Source organism: Trifolium pratense, linkage group LG4 (genome assembly GCF_020283565.1).
Source record: "Trifolium pratense cultivar HEN17-A07 linkage group LG4, ARS_RC_1.1, whole genome shotgun sequence".
Classification (NCBI taxonomy): Eukaryota; Viridiplantae; Streptophyta; class Magnoliopsida; order Fabales; family Fabaceae; genus Trifolium; species Trifolium pratense.
This window is the reverse complement of record NC_060062.1, coordinates 27,674,823-27,701,499: the sequence shown is the minus strand read 5'-3', so window position 1 is coordinate 27,701,499 and position 26,677 is coordinate 27,674,823. Positions and strand designations below refer to the sequence as shown.

Sequence of the window (26,677 nt, the reverse complement as noted above, 5' to 3'; positions counted from 1 at the left end):
ATTTTTTTAGATTTTTAATATGTAAATAAAATATTGCTAGGACGTGCTATTAGTTGCTTCAGAGGGTTCAATACTTAGTTCGCGCTAGACAAAATTACTACCACATCTAATTGTCGTATTTTAATAAAATCGATGCTCCAGGCGAAAGCCGTTCTCACTTCCAGCTCTCACAACTCTCATCATGAAATTAATAAAATACTTTACAAAGTAGTTGCATTACTTCTAGATTTTAGTGGTGTAAACAATTAAATTTTCGAAACTATATTGTTTTAAAAATACAATTCAGATAGTATTATAAATTATAAAGGTGGTGCTTAACTCTCGTCCTCACACCCGCTAATAAAATACTCTTTGAAAAACAATATAATTTAATTAATTCTGATCCCAACTCTCGTTGCGAATTAGATTTAATGTTCAGTTTTTACTATCTAGTAGAAATCTCACGCTCTCGCTCTATTGATTTTTACTTTAATTAATTCTCACTCTCGTGACGAATTATAATCAACGCTTAATTAAAAACTGCTTAAGAAAATAAAACCGTTGTCAGTTTTCAAGAATTATATTTAATTTAAAAACACTAATCTCAGCTCTCGCAAATCTTGACTAGCGTTATACTTAGATAAAATAAATGCTCAGCTCTCACGCGCTCACTTACCTATATAAGTACCTTTGAAAATCAATATAAAACTCATTAATCCTAAATAGCTCTCGCGGACTTAGAACTAACGGTCAGTTTTAACTATCCGACCCTAAACCTCAACTCTCGTCAATGTTGGTTTAATGCCTTTAAAACAATCCTCACTCTCGTGACGAATTATTTGAAAACGTATTTATTTAAAACTGGTGGTTGAAAACTATTAAGCGCGAATTAACTACCGAACCCCTATTAGCTACTAACTACACATCCTAGCAACGCTAAATTTAGCTAGACATAACTAAAAATAAAGACATAAAAATAAAATAAGCAAATAAATAAATAGACATAATAAAAATAAAAACAGAAATTAAAAGCATAAAATAAAAGCAATAAAATAAAGACAAGAAATAAATAAGACCATAAAATAAAATAAGAACCTGAATTAAAAAGAAATCTCGAGTACGGATTCCGACAGCGTAACGGTAGGAAAATAAAAAAAAAAAACTTATTTTATTCTCAACGGAGAATAAAATAATACTAAACTCTCGACTTTAGAGAAGAAAACCTTGTGGTACTAAGCCTAGTTTTCAATTCTCTAGTCAAGTGTTATCGGTTCGTCCTTTAGAAAGTGGAGAAAAGGGACCTATTTATACTAAATTACAAGAGACAAAAGAGCAAATCTGTCCGATGTGGGACTTAAGGAAAAGTAGCGCGTTGCCGTTGGATCAACTGGACGTCCATGATGAAAGGGAGTGGCGAGGGCCACTTTGGTGCATGTGGCGGTTGCCACTTTTGGTTGGCTGGCGAGCAGCACTTGTTTCCTTGTGGCAGGCGCCACTTTGGGCTTCTTGGTGACCGTCAAGTGTGTTTGGTGGGCTGCACATGTGTGGCCCAATTGGCTGCACATGTGTGGTCCTTTTTGTCCATTTTTGCTCCTTTTCGGTCCGTTTTCGCTCCTTTCTTCAACTCGTACACTTTTTATCTGTTTATTTAAAATACGAGAAATAAGTAACGATTCATAATATAAAACTTCGAAATCGAAATAAAAATAATTAAAATATAATAGTAAATTAACTAAATAAATAGCATATTTTTAGGCGTATCAAGGCTCTCGTTGTTGTACTTGCTCATTGTTTTGGACGTATTTTCGGGCATAGCCCTTCTGTATTAAAATTTCAATGGTGTCTTTCAAATGGACGCAGTCTTCAGTGACGTGCCCATGGCTTGTGATAACGACAGAATTTTGTCTTATCAGTATTTGCCTTTAGGGGCTGCTGTCTTGGGAAGTGAATCCCAGCTTTCTTGAAGTCCGCAGAGGAGACTTCTGCAAAAATTCGCTCTCTTGGAGCATTCAGTGGAGTGTATCCAGTAAACTTTCCACGTGGAGGTTTGGATTCCTTGACCCTATCCTCCCTTCCTCTTTCATTACCTCTTCGTGAGGTTCCAGCTTCATCTTTTTCATGACTTTTAGATTTCTCATAGCCTTTAGGTCTTCTCAGGTCTATGGCCTTTTGCTTTTTTTCGTAGGCGATGTATTTTTGCGCCTTTTCGAAGAAAGCGTCCAGTGTCTTTGGTTCTTCGATGCCGACAGCTTTGGCGAAATCGCTGTCTCGACGAAGTCCTCTGTCGAGGAGATATAGCTTCATGCTCTCTTCGATTTTCACCTCGACGGATGCCTTGGTGAAACGTTCGAGGTAAGACCTGAGGGGTTCAGTTTCGCCCTGGATGATGGCTTCGAGCGTTGCTTCCGTCTTCGGATGACGCCTCGAAGACGTGAAGTGTGCTCTGAAGCGGGCGCAGAGATCCGTCCAAGAATCGATGGATCCCGGGGCCAGACTCTTGTACCAAGCCATCGCGCCTTTCCTCAAGGTGGTGGGAAAGAGCTTGCACTTGATAGATCCTCGTACATTCCTGTACTCGAGGAGAGCTTCTAAGTTTTCGATGTGCTCGTCTGGGTCTGTCAGTCGAGCCATCGTAAGTGTCCATTGCTGGTGGTTTTTCTAGCCCGACCGGCAAAGGAAGTTCTCGAATCCTACGGGAGAGGGGGCCTTGATGGCTTTCCTTTTCAGCCGGGGATCGGTGCCTCTGATGTCGAGGAGGGTCATCCCTTCTTGGGGAATGTCTCCTCGGAGGTGGGGAGTTTCGAGATGATTCCTCATTTCTCCTTGGGCTCACCCTCTTTTCAGTCCTTCTGTGAGGAGGTGGTGACCGCGACCTGGAAAAAGTTCTGCTTCTTACAGGTGTGAGTGAGCGTTGAGTTCGACGGGGCTGTACCGTCACTCTTGATTCAGCAATAGCGTCTATTCGACGGCTTTGGGATTCGAGCCTCCTGTTATGCTGCTCGAATTTCTGGTTCTGCTGCAGGATCATGTCCGACTGGCGGTTGATCACGTTAACCAAAGCAGCCATAATGTCCTGCATGGGAGCCCCCGGAGGAAGAGCCATTGCCGCAGTCGCCAGTGGCAGTGTAGCCACAGAGATCTGCGGTTCTTCAGGGTTGTAGGGCTCGTCATTCATGTTTTGCCCTCCTTGGCTATCCTCCGTTACGGACGCCATTTGCCCATCTTGAGGGTGGTATGGCGCGTAATCCATTGGTTGGACGTTGTTCTCCGCCATGTGCTCCGGAACCTGGTGGTTGTTGACGCCAACCATTGATCGCAAATTGGTTGTTTGATGGAAGCTTTTTGTTTTGGCTTTGGAAAAAAAACAGGGAAGCTAGGTTCCCACAGACGGCGCCACTGATCTTACCTGATCAGAAGTGCGACCGCGCCGGCGTTGGTGTGGATAAGGCCCCTGTTGAAACGGAGGGGGGTTGTGTACCTGCAGGCACTCTGACGCTCAAGTCAGTGAGGTGAAGTGAAGGTTTCTATGCTTAAAATAATGCGTACCTTACAAATGACAAGGAGTTGCGTTTATATAGCCCCCAGCGCTGGGCCAAGACCCTTGATGGCATTAATGGCCATCAAGTGGCTGCCGGAAAACGGCTTGGAGGCCTTGATGTGCAGTAAATGCTCATCATTCCAGTTTACGGCCGTTACGATACGTGAGAGTATCAGACCGTTGGTGAGTCGAGCAGGGCTTGCGGGCTCTTCGTGATAGGCTAGCTCAAGACATTATTGTTCGACATCCTCCAGTGCTCGAGCATCTATGCTCGGCCCAGAACAATAATCAAAGTCCGATTGCCCCCACTACTCAATATTTCTGGTTCGGTCACCGTTGCTAATGAGTATTTGAAGTATTGTTTATGTATTTCTAATAAATAAATAATTAATCATAAAAAATTTAAGTACACTCTTTCCATTTTAATCTTTGGTTCTTTAATTATTAATTTTTTTGACAAATATTTTAGAAACAAAATGCATGTATTGATACCGATCGTTAATTAGTTGGTTCAATGATGATTGACGTTGAACTTGATAAGGAAGATCACGGTTCGATCTCTCACAACTGCGATCAGAAGGAGACTGAAACAACTTGTATGTGTGCCTAAATATATTTTATTTAGGTTTATTAAAATACATTTATTTAATTATTTGGAAAATAAATCATCAAATTGTCGACTGAACCTCCTACAGTGGACACGACATTGTAAGGGAGGAAATCCAATTCCCTCATCTAGAGTTCCTCATAAGACGGGTCCGTCCACTTTTCCATCTCTCACATATAATAAGAGAAACTCTTATCACAAAATTTGTCCATTCACATAAAATTAAAAGAAAAAGGTGAAAAAAGAAGAAAATAATTAAATAAATGTATTTTAATATATAAGTTTGACAAAATTTTGCTGGATATTTATCTTTAATTTATTTCAAAGTTAATTATTATATTAATTGTGGTTATATCAATTTTATTTCTACTTGACTAAGTCATGCACGTTTCCAATCTATGTTGCCTAGATACGGGTACGGTACCGGTATTCGGTACCGGTACTGGTACGTGGTACGATATTTTTAGAAAATTTAAGGTACGGGTACGTTAGTATAAAATATTAGAAAAATTATTTTTAAATGAATTATTATCATCATGCTTTGAAGATTTAATTTTTTTTGTCTATCGTCTCAACTATTTTCATAAAAAATGAGAGATAATTGAAATATAATAAAAAATTATAATATTTTAAGAGAATTTTCAACGTCAATATGTTTTTTCCGTATTCATCATCATAAATCAACCAAATAAAAATGGGTACGGAATCGGTGCGTATCATACGAGTACCATGGAGTATCCGGTACTGATACGTACCCGGTACGGGTACTTCACCATTTTAGGAGTACCCATGCTACATAGTTTCCAATTTAATTTGTTGGTTATAGTCAAGATAGCTGTTTCTATTTTATTGTTAGTAATATAATACTCGATCAATCCTAATAAATACTTAAATAGGAATTATTGTTTTGTCTTGAGAAAGAGTTTGCAACGTTTTTTTTTTTTAAGAAACCAAAATGATATATATTAACACAAACAGCCTCCCCTGCACAAGACGTACCGAGGTAGACTAAATAATTACAAGAGAGTCGGAGAGATACAATCAAAAAAATCATACAAGGCTCAAACACAACAATGGACTAGACCACCAAGAGTTTGCAACGTTAAATTGGATATAAACAATACCGCAAGACATTGCCAATATATTGAGAGGGACGAACATCTTAGAAAAAGGCAGAACAAGGAATAGTGAAAATAAGTAATACAAAGTAATTTTTTTAAAAAGAGAAAATAAGTAATAGAAAGTAAAATAATAAGTTCGCATGAGTATCCAAAAGTAGTTTTTTGATACCTTACTAATTCAAGTACAGTGTTAGGAAGATGTGACTGTTGTATCGTGGAGGGTATTATGAGATCAAACTGCGCCGGATAACTTACATGTGGTGGCGAAATACTCTTAAGCTCAATGCATTTGCACGCCTCTATCAAATTTGATAAGTTCTTCTCGTTCTATATTTTATTTTGTTATGAGTCATATATATGTGTATCAATATTTTTCTTTGATTTATGGTATTGAAATAATTCTAACTCATATTTTTGCAACAAATTTTCTGAACAAACACACGTGTCCATTCAATTTTTTTCTACTAGGGGAGGGGTGTGCAAAAGTTTCCAACCAAGCCAACAGTTATAAAAACTCTTCTTCATCACATCCTTCTTTGCATACAAACTCTTTTTTGAAAACAACTAAAAGCAATAAACAAACTAGAAAGTTAAAAACTCAAAAACACTCACATAAAAATATTAGGCACATCCCATATTAAATTTTCATTTTACTTTTATGTAGCCTTCTTTCTAATTTTGTGCCATGCAAATTCTCCGTCTCAGAAACAAGAACACTTAATCTTATTAAAGATAAAGCTTCACTTACAAAATCCATCTTTTCTTAGTCATTGGAACTCATCAAACACCTCTTATTGTTCTTGGCCAGAAATTACATGCACCAAAGGTTCTGTCACAGAGTTGATTTTGGTCAACTCCAACATAACTCAAACTATACCTTCTTTCATATGTGACCTTAAAAACCTCACACATGTTGATTTCAACAAGAATTTCATTCCTGGTGAGTTTCCAAAATCTCTATTTAAATGTTCCAAGCTTGAGTATCTTGATTTGTCAATGAACAACTTTGTTGGCAAGATTCCATATGATATTCAAAATTTGGTTCATTTGCAATATCTCAACCTTGGTTCAACCAATTTCAGTGGTGATATTCCTTCTAGAATTGGAATGCTTAAAGAGCTTAAATTTCTTCAACTTCAATATTGTTTGTTTAATGGAACTTTTCCTGATGAAGTTGGTAACTTGATCAACCTTGAATTATTGGATATGTCCTCTAATTCTTTGTTACCTCCTTCGAAGCTTCCATTAAGCTTAACAAAGTTGAAAAAATTGAAAGTTTTTTACATGTATGGTTCAAATTTGGTAGGGGAAATTCCTGAGGCTATTGGTGAAATGGTTGCATTGGAGAATTTCAATATATCAAAAAATAATTTAACTGGAAAAATTCCTAGCAGTTTGTTCATGCTAAAGAATTTGAGCATAGTGTACCTTCACAGAAATAGTCTCTTTGGAGAGATACCAAGTTTGGTTGACGCATTGAATTTGACATAAATTGATCTTTCAAAGAATAAACTTATAGGGAAAATACCAAATGATTTTGGAAAGCTACAAAATTTAAGATGGTTGCATTTGCTCATGAACAATTTGTCAGGGGAGATTCCACAAAGCATAGGAAATCTTAAATCTTTAACAAATTTTAATGTCTTAATGAACAAGTTTTCAGGCACACTTCCTTCTGGTTTTGGTCTTTACTCAAAGCTTGAATATTTTCATATCGCAATAAACAATTTTAAGGGTAAGTTACCAGAGAATTTGTGTTATCATGGTAAGTTACAACATTTAATTGTTTATGAAAATCATTTAAGTGGTGATTTGCCAAAATCAATTGGAAATTGTAGTAGCTTGTTGGAGTTGAAAATTTACAAGAATGAGTTTCATGGTAAAATTCCTGGTGGTCTTTTTCGGAGTACTAATTTGACGACTTTTATGGTAAGTCATAATTGTTAGAATATTTTCTAATATTTTGTGGGCTGCAATCAATTGTGGCTTTTGATTTTAATAAAAACGGGTTGATGTTGTTGTGATCCATTTGATGGAAAATTATTTTTTCTACCCCAACAATTGTCCATCTACCCCAACATTAATTTTGAATGGACGAATTTGTCCTCGTATATAAATTAAAACCATGTTGAAAAAAATTTGGTTACCTGAACACTTTGAAAAAAAGTGTGCAGGTATGTAAAAAAAAAATTTGGTTACTAGAACACTTCGAAAAAAAGTGTTCAGGTATATAAAAATTTTTACAAAATTTATTTTGATTACCGGAACACTATAAAAAAAGTGTGCAGGTATGGAGAAATTTTCTAATTTTTTTATTACCTGAACAATTTGAAAAAGTGTGCAGGTATGTTGATAAAGTAGAAAGCAGCATTATAAGATCCCATCTTGACATAAGCATTCCCCTTACTCTCACCTGTCTCCACATTCCTGCAAACCTGAAGCACAAAACACAACAATTAAACATAAAAAAGCATTCCATGAGAACTATATATAAGCAAAAAAAAGTAAAAGAAAGAGAAACCTGTGCAGATTAAACGGTTCCGTGAGGAGTAAACATATTGAGTAGTTGTTGGGTGTCATAGGTTCTAGGAAGGTTACAGACGTAGAGTTCGTTTGTATTTCGTAGCTTGAGTGGTTGTTCTTCCGGGACGGAAACGACGTCGTTTGGTTGTTGTTGGACAATTGGCGTTTGTTCATTGAGAACAGCTCTAGGATTTGTGGTGTGAAGCAAGAAAGAAGATAAGGAAGCACATAAAATGAAATGAATCGTTTTGAGAAGCTACTATTACTACTACTAGCAAGGAGACTAGGAGAGAAGAAGAGGTAGGTTGTCGCTGCGAAGGACAGAGACAGAGTGGCTGTAGTAGTAACGTTGTTTACAACATACCTGCACACTTTTTTGAAAGTATTCAGGTAACACAAAAATTTAAAAGATTGTACATACCTGTACACTTTTTTTCAAAGTGTTCAGGTAACCAAATTTTTTTTAACATGGTTTTAGTTTATATATGAGGACAAATTCGTCCATTCAAAATTAACGTTGGGGTAGATAGATAATTGTTGGGGTAGAAAAAAAAATTTCCCATTTGATGATGCTTAAGCCCGATAATTGTGATCAGTAATAATGGGCTTGAACACTAATTCTGATTTGTGTAGAAACAAAGTGTAGGCCCAACTCTAGAGTCCATGATGGGTGGTACTAGGGTTGTGATCTTATATAAGATTGGCTAGGTCCCCTTTGCCGTCACGTACAAACACAGTAAGCTCATTTGTGGTTTTACCCATCAAAGACCTCAAAGACCGGAGCAAGTGATAGGCAGAGGAAGACCTTGTCTAATATATCGATGTTTTCGATATTGGCGCGCTTCCGGTAACCATGGAGCATATGATTATGATTATCAAGTAAGTGTGTTCTAATTTCATATAATATATCGATCTCTAAATTGTTAATTATTACATGTGGTATCAGAGCCTTATTATATGATTTAGAACCCGTATTTCAATTTTGGGATTTTTCATTAATGTCCACAATTATTCATATGAACAATATATATGTTTCGATGATGTTCTTCTTGATTTCGGTAAAAGTATTTTACTAAATTAGTGGGTTCATTCTTTGTAAATATCTTTAAAACAAAACCCACAGTCTACCTCATGAAATCGATGCAAATTGATAGAGAATTATAGTGATCGGGTGATACTTTACCTTCCCCCTTTTTTCTCCATTATTTTGTTAAAATCAGATACTTAAATAAAAGGTGCAGAACCCTTCTTGATTATATGTCGTGCCGCCATTGATAGAAATAAAACACGGATATTTTGTTTGAATAAAATTTTGTCGAAATAATAATTTTATTTTGAGGGTTTGTTGTTTCTGTTTGATTCCGTGTGATGAATACCTTTATATATCATGATTTCCAAATCGATCCTTGTACTCATACGTGAGAGATCTATGTTTAATGGATTTAAGCTATATAAATTGTTACTCCTTGTTATTTTTTTTAGCAACCATGTGAAGTATGTTAAGAGAAATTTGGTGAGAAATTTTTATTTATTTTTGGTACCACCACTGATTGCGGGTTGTTCAATTTAAAGTGTTATGGTATAAGTGCTCAAATTCTTCTGTTTTGCTCAAATTCAGATTATGGACTATTAATTTTGGATGTTGCTATAATTTATATTTTCTCCCACTTATTTGCTCAGAGATCAGATTATTTTTTCAGAAACTTAATTTTCTTAATTTCACGTGTTATATATGATAGAGTTTGAAGCTTCCGTTTAATTCCATATATGATTTAATTTTCTCAATTACGGGAGCATTCCGAGCGTAAATTTGTGCAATATTATGATTTGATTATCTTCTATGCTTGCTGCTTACATTTGCCGGTTGATATATATGAGAATAAAAATATAAAATCAAATGATATGATTTCGGTTCTGACCTTATTCATAACTTGTGATCAGTCTCTTATGTGTTGTCAAGAGTTAACTGATAGAAGCTATATATGTATAAATTTGAGTGGCAGAATATTTATTAAAATCGTGTGTTCTATTTTGATTGGTTTTCTACGCTTGTTATTGAATTTGTGCACACAAGCTGGTTCCGATTTAGTCTTATACTACACTTTTGCCTTGTTGTTCTTGGTGTACATGCTCAACTGTAAACTAGTACTGAAATCAAGTTTTTTTTTTTTGCAAGGCAATTGAAAATTGAATTATCTTTGCATTGATTTATTATTAGAGTTATTTTATTATTATGATATAATGGTTTGTTGTTGATTTGTGAACTGTTTGAGATGACGCTGTAAAGGACTTCATTATACTCTCAAATCATTAAGGTTCATTGACTCTAATTGCAAGGATGGATGTCACACTTTTGAAGGTTAGTTGTGCAATTGTTTATCCTCTTGTGACTTATTATATAATTGCACATAAGGAGAAATTCTTTTAAGATATTATCGACTCATTTTGAAATAATAAATGTGCAATTATATATAAAAGTGTTATTATTTTCCATAATATTCTAAAAATTAGAAACTCTCTATATGATCATCAATTAATTTCTTGCAATATACTCCAATTTTAAAATTTTACTCGATTGAGTGGGAGTATTTCAAGTTTAATATTTCGAGAGTTCTATTATGGAAAAATATAAATTTAGTGTGACATTGTTTGACATGTCCATTGTGTGATAGAGAAAATAGTTGAATATTTGTTTAAATATTTTAACGCTTTTGGATTGATAAATTCAACTATAATTCTCTATCAAGTGGGAGAGTTTTACATGTCAACTATTTATAAATGTTTATAGAGACTTATATTGAGGAGTCCTATGTTATTTATAAAAGTTCGGGACTATTTGCTTTATATCCTCAATAATATTTCAAATGAAGTCTCATATTATTCCGCTGCATAAATCATTTATTTATTATATTGAGTTGACTGTTTCACAGTAATGATCTCTCATGAGTTGACTGTTTCATAGTAATGATCTCTCTCCCCAACTAAAGACATATAATTATATGTGAAAACTTTTAATTATTGATTCCTATGCAAGAGATTTCGTGGGTTGGTATAGGCCGTTACCACCAAAGTGGAACCGCTTATATTGATTGATGAGATTTTCTTTGTAGTTTGAGGAATGATTTTAATTATAACATGTAATTTTCTGCCCAAATGTGATTATTATATGTTACGATTAAAAATTAATTTGAGATGAAGTTATTGGAGGATGTATTGATCGGAGGAATTTGCCTGCCTAAAGGTGACAACTTTCAAAGTTCAATGTATACTCATTGATTAACTCATATGAGGTTTTGACTAGGTTTTTTTATCCCTAGTGAGTGCATTCTGCCCAAAGGTGATTGTACTATTATATTGGCCTCTTATGATAATACTAATCCAATTTGGTTTTGATTCAAATGAATTTCTCCAGTTATGTTTCCATTGAAATGTTGAACATCATAGATCACTTGATTAGTGGGAGATAACTTATATTCTCTTTTTTTTTTGATAAAGATAACTTATATTCTCTTGATATGCTTGATTAGTGGGAGTTTGAATTTTATATTAACTCCTTTTATAAATTTGAAATTATTTGAAATATAAAAATATTTGAGCTCAGTGTTGTTGGGATCACTATGCCGGTGATCAACACTATTTTGGAGCTGAGGCATTATATAAATAAATATTATAGCTCAGTGTTGTTGGGATCACTATGCCGGTGATCAACACTATTTTGGAGCTGAGGCATTATGGTATCTTAAGAACCATGTAATTTCTCTGGCTTTGAGGCATTTGAGAGAAATTATGTCTAAAATATTGGAGCTCGATGTTGATTAGATCATTATACTGCGGTAGTCAACATTGTTTTGGAGCTTGGACTTGTGGTATCTTATGGACCATATAATTTCTCTGGCTTTAATGCATTTGAGAGAAATTGAGGACTGACGAAGAAAATGATAGTATGGTTGAGATCACAAACATATCATTTTCTCGCTACACTCTACACAGATGACTAGTCGACGGGGTTTGGTGGTATTTGTAACCATAGAAGGTGTTGTATCGATAATGATATAATTACCGCTATGATTCGATATCATTTAACTTTTGTTGGACGGAGTCTTAATTAGATGTTGCATCTTGGGATCATTGTGGCCACGTTAATAAATATGTTATCAACCCGAGAGTCGTTTTCAAAGTATTTTCTTTAAATTAAATATACACAATTGATTTTGCCCAAGTGGGAGAATGTTAGAATATTTTCTAATATTTTGTGGGCTGCAATCAATTGTGGCTTTTGATTTTAATAAAAACGGGTTGATGTTGTTGTGATCCATTTGATGATGCTTAAGCCCGATAATTGTGATCAGTAATAATGGGCTTGAACACTAATTCTGATTTGTGTAGAAACAAAGTGTAGGCCCAACTCTAGAGTCCATGATGGGTGGTACTAGGGTTGTGATCTTATATAAGATTGGCTAGGTCCCCTTTGCCGTCACGTACAAACACAGTAAGCTCATTTGTGGTTTTACCCATCAAAGACCTCAAAGACCGGAGCAAGTGATAGGCAGAGGAAGACCTTGTCTAATATATCGATGTTTTCGATATTGGCGCGCTTCCGGTAACCATGGAGCATATGATTATGATTATCAAGTAAGTGTGTTCTAATTTCATATAATATATCGATCTCTAAATTGTTAATTATTACAATAATAAGTTTGATGGTGAAATTCCTCAAAATTTGTCTTCAAGTATTTCACTTTTTGATAAAAGTTACAATCAATTTTATGGTGGAATTCCAATTGGTGTATCTTCTTGGACGCAAGCAAGAATTATCTTAATGGAAGTATTCCTCAAGAGTTAGCAACTCTTCCTAATCTTGAAAGATTATTGCTTGATCAAAATCAGCTAAAAGGGTCACTTCCATTTGATGTAATATCATGGAAATCATTAGTGACACTAAATTTGAGCCAAAACCAACTCAATGGACAAATTCCAATATCAATTGGTCATTTACCTTACCTTAGTGTTCTTGATCTGTCAGAAAATCAATTCTCCGGACAAATACCTTCTATACTTCCTAGAATCACAGAACTCAATCTATCATCCAATTATTTGACAGGAAAAGTTCCAATTGAATTTGAAAATTTAGCTTTTGATAGAAGCTTTTTGAACAATTCTGGTTTATGTGCTGATGCACATGCATTGAACCTTACCCTTTGCAATTCTAATTCTAATCCTCAAAGTAAAAGCAATGACTCATCTTTATCTCCAACTTTGATTGTAATCTTGGTGATAGTTTCCATCTTAGTGGCTTCATTGATATCCTTCAAAATTATCAAACTTTACAAAATAAGAGAACAATTGGAAAGTTCATGCCAGCTCATTTCATTTCAAAGTCTAAGCTTCACAAAATCAAAAATAGTTTCCTCAATGACAGAACAAAATATCATTGGAAGTGGTCGATTCGGCACGGTATACCGTGTTCCAATCGACAATTTTACTTATGTTGCTGTGAAGAAAGTCATGACTAATAGAGAGTTAAATCAAGAGCTCGACACTCCGTTTCACAACGAAGTTGAAATATTGAGCAATATTCGTCATCGAAATGTTGTGAAGTTTTTGTGTTGTATCTCTAATGAGGATTCAATGATGCTCGTGTATGAGTATTTGGAACATAGCAGCCTAGACAAGTGGCTGCACAACAAAAATGAATCATTAGCTATGTTGGATTCGGCGCAACGTGTTGTCCTTGATTGGCCAAAGCGATTGCGTATAGCCATTGGGATTGCCCATGGTTTGTCCTATATGCACCATGATTGCTTGCCTCCGATTATTCATCGCGATATAAAAACAAGCAACATACTTTTGGATTCTGAATTCAATGCAAAAGTTGCTGATTTTGGTCTTGCTAGATTGTTGATGAAGCCGGGACAATTTAACACCATGTCGAGTGTGGTTGGATCATTTGGTTATATGGCTCCAGGTAAAGTGAAAAACATGCACATGCTAATTCCTTTGTTTTTTCTTATTAACAACTATATTCCTTATTTAACATTCTATATATGCATGATTTTTTTTAAAAAAAAAATAAATAAAAATTGCTTCAAATGAGTGTTTTTAATAGCTTCTCTAGAAAATCTTTCATGATAATTGATTTTTTAAAGTGATTTTCATTATGATAAATAAACATAAAACAACTTCTGTTTTTTTTAAAAAAGTTCTAAAAATTCATTTCTAAATTATTGAGTAGTATTGACATTCAATAATCTAAAGTTTTGATTATTTAGTTATTTTTACAACAAAAGAAGAAAAACATTAGTTATTTTGTATTTGTTTACCGAAATTAAAATGACTTTAAATGAAAATCATATTATTTTTTTACGGCTAAAAAAATAATTCATGATGTCGAAAACAATTTTTAACAATAACTTCTCAAACTAGTTTCATAATTTAAGCGGTTTTACGACTTAGCTAAGCTTAAATGACAACACTAATATTGTTAAACTGAATATTTTCACCTGGGAAGTTGGGACCTTGCAATTATGTTTGTGAGTTTGAGTGGTGTTTATCATTTCATCTAAAAAATTGTAACAAACATATGAAAAATTGTTAACAGTTTTTGTTTTGATTGTATTCTTAAAGAAAGCTGAAACAAACAGGCCTTAAGTTTGATCTAAATGTGTTTTGTAATGCTTGAAATGCAGAATATGCTCAAACAACTAGAGTCAATGAAAAGATTGATGTCTTCAGCTTTGGTGTTATCCTATTGGAACTTACAACTGGTAAAAAAGCTAATTATAGTGATGAGAATTCATCTCTTGCAGAATGGGGTTGGCGCCACATTCAAGCAGAAAGCAATATAGAAGAGTTGCTTGACAAAGAAGTAATGGAATCAAGTCACTTGGATGGAATGTGCAAAGTTTTCAAACTTGGTGTGATGTGTACTTCAACACTTCCATCTAGTAGACCTTCCATGAAAGAGGCCTTGCAAGTGTTGCTGAGATGTGAACGGGGGTTTGTGTTTGGGCAAAGGGATGATATTGTTGGGGAATATGATGTTGTCCCTTTTCTTTTAGTCTGACTGTCACAAAATTTGAGGCTTCCAACTTCTGATACTCGTCAGCTTCTGAAGCTTGTAACCTCTGAATGATTTCAGAGTTTGAATCCAGAGTTCACTTCAACTTTTCTTTTATACGTTCAAAGTGATAATAGATTTATCTTCTATAATCTCGCACACTTGAACATACATTAGTAATTTCAGTTGTACTTTTAATACTTTGTTATCATCAAAATTCATATAGAGTTTAACAAAACCAATTTTGTGTTGGGAAAAACAGACATAGAGAAAATAAAAAAATGCAATCACAACACAAAAATATAACGTGAAAACTCCAAAACGGAGAAAAAATCACGGCCGTTGTCAAAACCGACAATCAGAGAATAAATACTACGTGAAAATTATTACAACACATAGACTTCACTCTCAACCACCCCATGCCCCAGTACACCCACACTCTCCAAAGTAAATATTTGAACTACATCTCAAATACTCTTAAACAATAGCATAAAAGAAAAGAAAAAAAACACAAATATAAACTTAAAGTGTTTACAAGTCGTAGGCATGTCGTGTCATGGTTTGTAGGAATGCTTATCTTATAGTTACATGTTTGTTTGTGTTTATAGTAGGCCTATTTATTTATTTATTTATTTTTTCTGGCTTGGTTATGCCCTTTATATAATTTGTAAACTTTTGTTTGGCTTGCCTTATGCTCATTTAATGTTATTTTCTTTGACTTCTTAAAAAAAAAAAAGAGAAGAGTTTTATATTTTAATGTGTTGAATATACAAATTTCAAAGATAATATTTCTACATGTAGTATTGAGTGTTCTTAAGGGCACTTGTTAGTGTCTTGGAAATATTATCTTTAGTGATATTGGATTGGATTATTTCCAGCAACTTCTGTTGTCACTTTATCAATCATCGTGAATTCCCTCTTAAGTCATCTCTACCAATTCAAGATCTTCCACTATATATTGTGCTTGTAATACAACTCTTTCTCATGGATGACAATGTGTGTCTATGAGTGCGGGTTTGATATTACCCAAACCCCTCATATATTCGTGTGCCACTCAAACTCAAATACAAATGTTGTTCGGGTGGAAAAATAAAACCCACACCCGCACAGGCACGGATCTACTCAAAGAGAAATGGGGGCAATTGACCCCACTCCCCTAATTATTTTTTAACTAACAAGTGCACATTTTTATGGATTGCCCCCACTTCAAATATTTGGTTGTCCCCACACAGCTCACTAATAATATTTGTTAGAAGTATTTTTAAGTTCCAATAAGTATATACTCCCTCCGGTCCTATATATAAGAAACACTTTGGAAATTTTTTTTTGTCCTTTTTATAAGAAACACTCTTTAAATTTATTCTTTATTAAATAGACAATTCCTTATATACCCTTATTAAATTGTGTAAAATGCAACATATTCCAATGTTATGCATTAATTACACAAACACATTCTCAAGGTTAACTTTGGAATAACACATAATATTTTAGAAATTTTAATAAAAAAATAAGTCTCCTTGATATGTGTGTTTTTCTCAATGTGTTCCTTATATATAGGACCGGAGGGAGTAATTGTTAAGGAGGTTGTTTGGTCCTTAAGGACAACAATTGAATTTAAATAAATTGGTTCTATGAAATTTATTCTAACTATAATATATATAATATAATTTAAATGTAAAATGATATACGACACTCAAAATATGAATACAGATGAGAAATCATATTTTTTAGATGCTAAGGTGTCTTATATTTTTAGGTATATAATTCTGAAAAATTTGTATTCGATCTTCAAAAATATTTGCTTAAATAAAACAATGTCATCATTTTAACGATGTATTTATATATAAATCATTTTGACCCCGCTAATTAAAATTTCTGGATCGGTCCCTGCACCCGCACCCGCTGAGTTCGGGTTTTTTCACCCAAACTCGTAACAAGAACACATATAATTGATTATCTAGTCAAACTCGACCCGAACTATATTCGATAAAATGCAAAATGTAACATAATTTGGTAATATAGTTTGTAAATTTCAAAATAGTTTTTTTTTACTAAACAATTTATCAAATATTATCATCACTACATCATGCACCAGTACAACATTCAAAAACTTAAAAGGGAGCAAAATACATATGATAAATAGTTAATTTAATATATAAACGGGTGGGTGAATGAGTTTCGGGTGTGACTTTGATACTACCCAAACCCACACCCATATATTCAGGTGCCACCCGAACTCAAACTCAGTCAACTCGGATTTCGCCCGTAACTTGAGTTCAGGTGAGTCTATCGAGTGTGGGTTTTCCTGCCATCCCTACTCTTTGTTCGTTCATTCTTACTTGCATCACTAGATATATAGATATATGAATAACAAATCTATCAATGGTGATTGACTTTAATGCTAACTAAAAATCTCCACCGTAATTTGGTCTTAAGATATTTTCTCTTTAGGCCCCCCACGTTTCTTTTATACCCCCCTTACTTACGTTTTTCCCCCTGCACGGTGTTTCGGGTTATACGAATCGAACTTTAAAAAAATTCGGTTAATAGAAATCGATCGCGTTTAACTTCGAGTTTTGTTAACCGAAGTTAACTGATATAGAAACAGAAGCATTTCATAACCTCTCAGTTACGTTTTTTCTTCTAAACACCAACAACACCACTCCTTCTTCTTCTTGAGAGCGATTTTGTGGAAAACTTCAACATCCTATCTCAAACCATTCTTAATCAAGTAAGTTCCATGCATTTACATTCACTCTTTTCTCATTCCATGTTTTTCTTATCACATTCACTCTTTTCTACGTTTTTTTCCCTCCCTGAGTAATTTTCTATCTCAAAATTCTATGTTTGAATTGTTGATTAATGGTTAGTTGTTAGTTTAGTTAGATGTTAACATGAATGCATGTGATATTAGGTTTAATTTGTGTATGCAATTAGATGGTATTATGGTGTACACTAAGTGTTTGACAAAATGTGTAAGTAAAATTCAATATGCTTCCATATGAATAATGTTAACCATAGGTGTTAGGATTAAATGTTGATTGAATTATAGTTTGAATTTATCATAGTTTATAAGATTGTATTGAGTGTGAAGATATTTTTCCATGTTAGGATAAATATGGAAGAAAATGTTGGGAGAGGTAGACATGGCAAGCCAAGCAATGCAAATGCTTCCGCTCGTAGAGAGCTTGCTGCAAATCGCCCTGCCAAACGAGGTCGTAGTAAGCAGCAAGGACCAATTCCGGCGCGAGGGACACATGATGCTGAGGCGGGTGGTTCGCGTACGCGTACACGGTCACGTTTAGGCCAAGCACAAAATGCTGCTGAGGATGATGATTTTGACGCGGATCAATTTCTAAATCAGGATGCCGAGTATGGCGAACCTGAAGAACCGCAACCTGATGAACCGCAAATTGAAGAACCGCAACAACCACCACGACGGAGACCGCAACAGCGACCACGGCAACCACGACGAGATGCAGCAAATGAGGGTTATGGAGGAGGACCAAGTGATATGTCATTATTAACACAATACGGAAATCATAGGGCGGTTCCGATATGGGATGCAGAACCAGATGATCACGAGGTACCGTTAAGTGTATTAATTGTTTTATTAAATGTATTAATTGTTTTAAATACTGTGATTATGTTAATTAAGTTTTCAATGTTTTGTGTTGTTGGAATTTTTCAGGTTTTAAAGAGGACTCTGCGTTGCCAAGCTAGCGGGAAAAAGGTTATGGACATCGTCAAACCGCCTCGTAGTGAGAGGTGGTTTTGGGATCCAATAGAAGCATCGGGATTGGAGCCGCTTACCCGTGTCAATTTTAGCGTACTTGACTATGGGGTTATATGGGCATTTGTTGAAAGATGGCATCCGGAAACAAGTACTTTCCACCTTCCGTTAGGTGAGCTCGGCATCACTTTGGACGATGTACAATGTCTGTTACATCTTCCAATCCAAGGAAAGTTTTTGAACCATACGAAGATGTCAAGGGGAGAAGGGGCTGACATGGTTAGTTCATATCTAGGAGTTGAGCGAGAGGATATTGATAAAGCATTTGCCGAAACCAACGGGGTACATTTGAAGCATACTACCCTGCAAACTCTATACACAACAAACCAGACGTCTGCTGAAAGAGCGATTGCTGAAAATAAGCCGGCGCATGTTGTTAGGCTTTACAGGGAGAGGAGCGTAAGGGCTTTTATGCTACATTTGGTCTGTTGTACCATATTCAGCAACAAGAGCAGTTACTACGCGGATGTTGTGTATTTGCAGTACTTTCAAGATTTGTCATGCGTTCATGAATGGAATTGGGGTGCTGCTGCTCTTGTTCATCTGCAGCATTATTTGGATCACGGGTCTGCGGTTAGCACGACTCAGATGGCTGGCTACATGTCATTTCTTCAGGTAAAAATATATGAGCGTTATATAAGATATTATTTGTATTTGTCTAATTTGTCACATAGACTATGTTTGGCTATAATGAATCTTGTTCGTCATACTTTCAGGGATGGATTATTGCGCACTTTCCGAGACTTAGTGTGTGGGTGGAGGCTCCTAGATATACAGCGAACATGCCACTAAATTCAAAGGTTGTTCCTGGGCAAGGACATAAGGATGCAGCTGGATATAGAAGCAGTTTGGACAATATTCAAACTTACGATTGCGTGTTCAGCCCGTATGATGCCCACCGACAAGTGCGACCTTTGATAAATGCATGTTGGTTTTCTGGATGGTTAAGGTGTGGTAAATTGAAAGCCAAGCATTTGCCGGAACGTGTGCTAAGACAATTTCAACATGTGCAAGGCATTCCAAGAAACCCGAGTATGTCTGCAACGCCGGGGATGAACTTGTGTGAGATAGATCGTGTGTTTACGGAAGAATTGGAGCTGAGAATGATAGATGAAGAGATGAGGGGTCGGCCTGTTACAAGCCCGTGGGACACTGAACCCGGATATATGTCATGGTTTTATAGAGTGTCGCATCCAGTTATGCGACCCGTAGAAGCTCCTGAATCACCACCAAGGCCACCTAATTTAGAGGTGTTAATAGAGGCGGCGGAAGCAAGAAATGACCCTAATCTAATGCAAGTTTGCCGGAGTGTCAAGGTTGAGGTCGAAAGGGCAGTTCGCGATGGTGAGGCGGTTGAAGGAACTCCAATTCATGGTACTTTGCAGCGGATTCTGAATTTGCTTAATCCGATACTTGCTTATAGGCGAATTAAGCGGGGGAAGGGGACACGCTACCACACTCGGGGGTAGACTTTGTTTGTTTTTGTAACTTTAATGTTGACGTGGTTGTTTATAAACTCTGATGTTTGTTTTTATTTTTGATGTAACTTTGATTATGACAATCGGATGTAGTACACTACGTATTTTAGTATCGTTTAATTCGTAATTTGTTACCGGTTGTTACGTTTTTTATTAATCGCTAAAATATTTTTAGATTGGATGGTTAATATGTTGATGCTCTGTCATATATAACATACTAAAATGTGTTATAAACAGGTTTGGACCTCAAATGTGTAGAGGTGGTGCAAGGCAGAGACTCACATTGACTGGTTTTTTGGCCTGATATACTTCGGTTTATACGGCTCGAAATTGTTTAAATTCCCAGTAATTTCGGTTTGTATCAATCGAAACTTAAGTTTCGGTTTCTGCGGGTCGAAATAAGTTATATTTTGCGAAATTCATGTGTATAGGGGGTATAAAAGACATGATGGGGGGGATTGAAGAATGGTATGATTGAAGAAAGGTAGGATTTAACTCGATATTAAAATTGTTTCGATTGAACTCTAATATTGAAACGAACTTTAATACTAAAACGAAATTAGACAAATCAAACACAATAAACGGAAATTAGGAATTACATCGGAATGAAATTGTTACAACGCATCAAATGGAAACATGATTTCGATCTTCCGGACGAACAAGGCTAGCAAGGATGGCTTCGACAGATCTTGTCAGCGTTGCATCTAATTCGATAGGCCCCCTGTTGCTATACTGCTCGAAAATTGAGAACATAGTTTCAATATCATCATTGTTTTCAAGCATCATATCGGTGAAGGAAATGCGTCCGTCGGGACCGATCGACGGTTTACGGTACTTGAGACTCGAAACTGTTCTGTTATCGTTCTGGTTGTTGGTGGTACGATTCAGCTCGTTCAGTTGTTGTTTCAGACCATCGAACGTTTCACCATCGTTAATGCGAAACAAAATTGGTTTTTCGTGGTTGAAGTAAACTGCTGCAAGGGTAGATCTCATGCGTTGTGTGAGTGAGACATCCATTTTTTTGTGAGTTGAGTGTTGAAAAAAGATGTGGTAATGTACATTAATTTATAGATCATATTGTTGCACATTATTGTGGTAGGTGATGGTTAATGTGGTAGGTGATGGTTAATGTGGTAAGTGAAGTTTAAATGGTAGGTGATGGTTATTGTTGCACATATTGATTAATTAAAAAACTTACAACTTATATTGTTAATTCAAACATTCATTAACTGAAAATTACGTAACATAATATAAAATTCAACAACAACATAAACGGATAATCAAAACATAAACGGAAAATCAACAACATAAGGTAGCATACAAACGTGGATATTTCGGATCAATTTCAATCCAGTCGAACATTTTTCTCACATCTTCATCATCTTTCAACTCTTTCCATTCGTATTTCCGTGGTGCATCATCATATCCTCCAACATGGTCAGCTGCCAGATCGATATATGACTCATAATACGCTAGTTTGTCTATTTTGATTTGTCTAGCGTATTTGAAGCGATACATGGCTTCAATCGTATTTTTGATAGTTTGAAGAGTTGTTAAAGTGTTTTTCAAATCAACGCAGAACAACTCGTCGTTACCGCGAAACTTGATTGAAAATGGATAAGAAGTCGCTAAATTGTTTTTAACAAACCGTTTTGAAGTACTCATTTTGTAGAAAACGATTTCAATTATTTTCTAACTCTCCCTATACGTATTTATAATACATAGAAATCAATAATATCCACATATATTGTCGGTGCAATATCGACCACGAATATCGACCACGAATATCGACCACGAAAATATTGTCGGTGCAATATCGACCACAAAATATTGTCGGTACAATATCGACCACAAAAACTTGTCGGTGCAATTTCGATCATTTTTCACATAATACCTACCTTTCTTCAATCCCCCCCATCAAGTCTCTTATACCCCCTATATTCTGTTGCGCAAAATTTAAATTTCTTTCGACTCGCAGAAACCGAAACATAGGTTTCGATTAATATAAACCGAATTTACTGGAACATTTCGGTTGATAAAGATCGAATTATGCAGAAACAAGGCCAGGTTATGCAGAATCACTTGCAGAACCACCTCAAAATCGTCGAGGTCAAAACCTGTTTTTTTCTTTCAATTCATTTCCAAAATTATATCAGGCTAAATACAATTTGTTACAACATTTCATAACCAAAGTTTCATAATCATATTTCATAACAATAATACCAAAGTTCAATATACAATAATACCACATTTCATAACCAAGGTTCATGTGTAAATTGCGCATACAAAGTTAATATGTTACAAAGCATAATCGGCATGGTATACATCACAAAATAATGCGCTTAGCTACCCTTTCAAAAAATAGTGCGCTTAGCTACCATTTCAAAAAATAATGCGCTTAGCTAATTCAAAATGAAACTACTAAAATCTACTACAATTCCAACGGATCGTCTTTGCTACCCTTTCCAATCGTGACCAAGTCATCGCCTGCTCTTTCAATCGTCAACAGCTCACCAAACTTTTGCATTCTATCCAAAAACATGGGCTCCCATTCTGCAGCTTCTTCGGAACAAGAGTTTTTCCACTGATGAGCCGTTGGAGGTATCGGACATCCTACTTTCAATCGCACTAACACAAAGTGGTCAGCGAGCGCGCCGATGCAAATAATCTTGGAATCCAAGTCTGACGTGTCTGCTGGAGGTTTGCCACGCAATGGGAAACAAGTTCTAGATGCTCCACACCTTTCCATATTTGATAGTTGAACAACAACCCTCTGAAAATGAGTAGCCACAACGTAACCCATATCCGGAAAAGTAAACCATTTGTCCTTGGTTGCAATAGCATGTTTACTCCTTCTCGGTGGTGGGAAAAGTGCATCCGTGACATACTTGTAACGATCAGTATCGAACAACTCCACATATGATTCCTTATGCAATCTCAGCTCCCTCTCCATGTTCAGTCTGATCAACTCATAATCTTGTTGATTTCCTTTTTGGTGCAAAGCTACCACACGGTATCCACAATAACCGTCACCTTGAACGTCAATAATATCTTCAATAAATGGGTGCATGAACTTCGGCATATGGTTGATAAAAGGAATTTCATGAGGTGCTGGAGGTGCTGGAGTCAAAGTACTGATGACGAGTTCTTTAGGCACCTCAGGCACTGTTTGTGAAGTCGACGGCTTTGACTTTGTTGGTTGCGACTGAGATGCCTGTGTAGCTGCAATATGATCATCAACATGCTCCCACCGAGACTTATCCCTGCTCGTGGATCTTGTGACACGAACTGATTTTTTCTTTCTAGCACCTTTTGTTTTGGCCTTTTGAAGCGGAGGTTTCACAGAGGTGGTTTCTGGATATGCAATGAGACGAAGTTGATTCCTAATATCATTCTTCACGCTAACATCGGCTGTTTTTAATCGTTCCTACAAAGAAAGAAAAAAAATCAAACTCATTAAAATTAATTGTATACAAAGTGTAACATTATACAAATAATGTAAAATTAAAATCATAATAAAAAGGTATACGAAATGTAACCATTATATTTATGAAGGTGTAATAACCTGAATTGCTTTCCACTCAGCCAAGCAATCATAATCGTCAGCCACGTCGCCCGGTGCCGGCTCATCTTCGAAACACAGTTTCTTCCATTGAGGGTGAATCTCATCCAGTCGGATAGGTTTGTTATTTTTTATCTTCTTCGCAATCAAGCATGCACATGGCAACCCGTATGTCCTTCTCATAACACAGCCACACTTTTTGCTATCCATACCACATTCTTCGACCCTGTTTGCTTCGTCATAAATGTGATCCATAGCCTTTCTTGAGATTTTATAAAACAAGAATGCGTAAAGAGGATCATCATCGTATCTGTGTTCCGCAACAGACATACTCCGACCGAATTCACCTTGTACTTCAGTGAACTGACTTATCAACATCTTATTTATCGCTTCCCATCCTTTCACCAAGTCACCGTTACCGTCCTTCAAGTAACCTTTCAACACACCATGACATGATTCAGCTCTATTCGTGGTGTGATTCCCCATGTGCATATGTTGGTCTACCCAAGCATTGACAACCCTTTCTTTATCAGTGTCTAGGACAGTCTCTTCAACATAACGCAAAAACTTTGGCCATCTCGCACAGAGCTCCCTAAACACCATAACATTGTCAGCATATTCTTTTTCCGTTGGCGACTGTAACACATCATTAAAAGCATCGGTGATTTGATCCCACACATCAGTCTGCTTCTCATTCTCTCCATTCTTGATTTTCACAATTTCCTTCATCTTAGAGCTCACGTTCTTTTTTACATGGAAACGACAAACCATTGCAGCCGATGTTGGAAATACCTCGGAAACTGCATTCATCAGAGCCAAATCCCTATCGGTGACAATCACCTTCGGTCTAACATCCTCATTCCTTAAGAGACTGACACACTGCTCTAGAGCCCAAGTGAAGTTGTCTTCTCTTTCATTGGTAAGCCAAGCGAATCCAACATTGAAAGATCTCCCAGTTGATGTGAATCCGACAATCTCAAATAACGGCATTTTGTATTTGTTTGTTTTGTATGTCGAATCCATCAAAAGCACAGTAGGAAAAGAATTGAACAAACTTATAGATTTAGGATGTGCAAAGAAAATGTCTTGAACGTGTTCGGATCCGTCTGCAACAACCGTCCTATGTTTGAAAAAATACCCGGTCTCGACAAGTCTTTTGGAGAGGTGTTGCATTTCAGTCATTGATGCCCTCATTTTAAGTTTTAATCGATGACTTAAATTGTAGAGTTGCTTTGCCGTTGTCTTGTTGTTTGGATCCCTATCTTTCAAGGTGGACATTATATTCTTAGGCGGAACCAAATTCCTTGACATTTCCTCCATACATTGCCTTTCTTCCGGTTTGAGACGACCGACAATGAGATGGCCTTCAACTGCCTTGTCCAACTCGTGGTTATGTTTGCCATTTACAACGGTCAAATGCCATGTTTTATCGGCATGACAATAACCACGGAGTCGAAATGGACAGCCGCATTTCCTCGTGCCGGTTTGATCAGATTTTAGCTTCTTATTTGTTGACACGTACCGGCCTCCCCGCTCGCAATCCAACCTGAAATATTGCTTCCTCTTATCGCTGCCGTTGTCGGATTTGCCAATTACAATTGCAAACTTTAGCTTTAACGCAATCTCCCGAGCCCATCTAATCAACTCATCTCGGTCAGGGGTTGCCATTTCAGTGTAAAAATGATCTGATGTATCAATCTCATATGCAACAGGTCTAGATGGAGGTTTATCAGGCGGAACCTCAACAATTCCCGGGGCACAGATACCTAGCACAAGCTCTCGTTTGCCCGCCATAACTACATAATATAAGAGGAATAAACACATAATTAGCCACATATAATACTTAATACATATAAAATTGGTAGCACATTCTATAATCCATAACAGCTAAGGCAATGCAAGCAAAACAAACAGACATTGCAAAAATTAAAGTTCCAGTAATTTCGGTTAGTATCAACCGAATGAATCCTTCGGTTAGGCTTGGCAAGCATACACGTTTAAACCAACACAAAACCAAAAGTTCCAGTCATTTCGATTCGTATTAACCGAAGTATTCCTTCGATTTCTATAAATCGAACGATTTTGTGTCAGAAACCTACCAACCTAGCATATATGACAGTTGAAAATAAAAGAAATTAAACGGAAGATTACCTTAATATTGTGCTTCAAATCGCCTTCCAACCCTTAGCAAACGTTCCAAACTTGATTTTAAGCAGCGATTTGAGTGAAAAACGGATTGGATTTTGGGATCTCTTTTGGTAGTGTGGGGATGAAGTATTGAAAGTGATGAAGAATGTGAGAGGTTGCTTTCTATATAAACATACTTCGATTCGTAAAACCCGAAGGACAGAGCGAGTGGTTTTTAAAAACCGAAGTTTTTATATGATCGATTCGTAAAACCCGAATTTGCTAACCAAAAAAGTGGTCATTTTCGAAGGGCAAACTGGGATTTAAGGGGGGTATAAAAGAAACGTGGTGGGTGGGGAGAGAAAATATCTGGTCTTAATCGATGAACTTGGGCAACACTATCATAATTTCTAAAGAGTTTAACCATATTAATAAGGTCAAATAACACATAGGTCTATGTCTTCTCAAACATCTATTTCTCCACCAAATATTCAATTTTATGACTTAAATGCATGACCAAATTGCTTCCGTGATAAATAACCACTGTGATTATCATCCACTCTTTTTTTTTTTCTTTCAAAAAAATAAAAATAAATAAATCATCCACTCTAATCATTAAAAACAAAGTATCAAAACAATTTACATTAAAATTCTTTTGACCTCATTTTTCAACAACAATAACAATATTTTTTTTATAAAGTAAAACTATGAAAATGAAACGAAGGAGCCGAGAAAAATAAAGAGTAACAAAGCATTAAAAAGGAAACTAAAAAATAAAATAAGGAAAACGAAATCCTTAAACTAAAACAACATGTTAATAAAACATGAAAAAATCAAATGCCTCCAAATAAGATGCAACTTAATCATAAGTCAAAAAAAAAAATATGCAACT

At 35.9% G+C, this 26,677-nt stretch overlaps 3 protein-coding genes, 1 long non-coding RNA gene and 1 pseudogene across 5 annotated transcripts; 2 read left to right on the top strand and 3 right to left on the bottom strand.

Annotated features, from left to right (window-relative positions):
- The first annotated feature begins 4,034 nt into the window (after nucleotides 1-4,034).
- On the top strand, nucleotides 4,035-14,887 carry LOC123922396 (annotated as a pseudogene).
- LOC123920145 lies at nucleotides 7,609-8,205 on the bottom strand. The gene is made up of 2 exons (XR_006813550.1): nucleotides 7,767-8,205; nucleotides 7,609-7,680 (listed from the first exon to the last, which is right to left on the bottom strand). It is a non-coding gene; the product is annotated as an uncharacterized LOC123920145 (long non-coding RNA).
- A 2,531-nt stretch (nucleotides 14,888-17,418) lies between the features above and the next one.
- Nucleotides 17,419-20,223, top strand: LOC123920143 (protein MAIN-LIKE 1-like). Of its 2 annotated transcripts, XM_045972300.1 has the most exons (4): nucleotides 17,419-17,556; nucleotides 17,937-18,411; nucleotides 18,517-19,233; nucleotides 19,335-20,223. In XM_045972300.1, the coding sequence occupies exons 2-4, from the start codon at nucleotides 17,944-17,946 to the stop codon at nucleotides 20,085-20,087; spliced, it is 1,938 nt and encodes a 645-aa protein (XP_045828256.1). In that variant the 5' UTR covers nucleotides 17,419-17,556; nucleotides 17,937-17,943; the 3' UTR covers nucleotides 20,088-20,223. The 2 variants fall into 2 exon arrangements, with proteins under 2 accessions (XP_045828256.1, XP_045828257.1); XM_045972301.1 differs by lacking the exon at nucleotides 17,419-17,556 and having other exon boundaries at nucleotides 17,830-18,411.
- Nucleotides 20,224-20,720: 497 nt separating this feature from the next.
- Nucleotides 20,721-21,113, bottom strand: LOC123922395. Its single transcript, XM_045975117.1, has one exon. It carries the CDS (start codon nucleotides 21,111-21,113, stop codon nucleotides 20,721-20,723), a length of 393 nt encoding a protein of 130 aa, XP_045831073.1.
- Nucleotides 21,114-22,527: 1,414 nt separating this feature from the next.
- Nucleotides 22,528-25,949, bottom strand: LOC123922394 (PKS-NRPS hybrid synthetase cheA-like). The gene is made up of 3 exons (XM_045975116.1): nucleotides 25,810-25,949; nucleotides 23,662-25,454; nucleotides 22,528-23,523 (listed from the first exon to the last, which is right to left on the bottom strand). Exons 2-3 carry the CDS (start codon nucleotides 25,450-25,452, stop codon nucleotides 22,528-22,530), a joined length of 2,787 nt encoding a protein of 928 aa, XP_045831072.1. The 5' UTR covers nucleotides 25,453-25,454; nucleotides 25,810-25,949.
- Nucleotides 25,950-26,677: the final 728 nt, after the last annotated feature.

Bases quoted from the DNA above. Each gene is read 5' to 3' on its own strand.
- LOC123920143 (XM_045972300.1), top strand. From the start codon at position 17,944: ATGGAAGAAAATGTTGGGAGAGGTAGACATGGCAAGCCAAGCAATGCA. The intron at 18,412-18,516 runs GTACCGTTAAGT...GGAATTTTTCAG, and splicing joins CAGAACCAGATGATCACGAG to GTTTTAAAGAGGACTCTGCG. The intron at 19,234-19,334 runs GTAAAAATATAT...TCATACTTTCAG, and splicing joins GCTACATGTCATTTCTTCAG to GGATGGATTATTGCGCACTT.
- LOC123922395 (XM_045975117.1), bottom strand. From the start codon at position 21,113: ATGGATGTCTCACTCACACAACGCATGAGATCTACCCTTGCAGCAGTT.
- LOC123922394 (XM_045975116.1), bottom strand. From the start codon at position 25,452: ATGGCGGGCAAACGAGAGCTTGTGCTAGGTATCTGTGCCCCGGGAATT. The intron at 23,524-23,661 runs GTTATTACACCT...CTTTCTTTGTAG, and splicing joins CTGAGTGGAAAGCAATTCAG to GAACGATTAAAAACAGCCGA.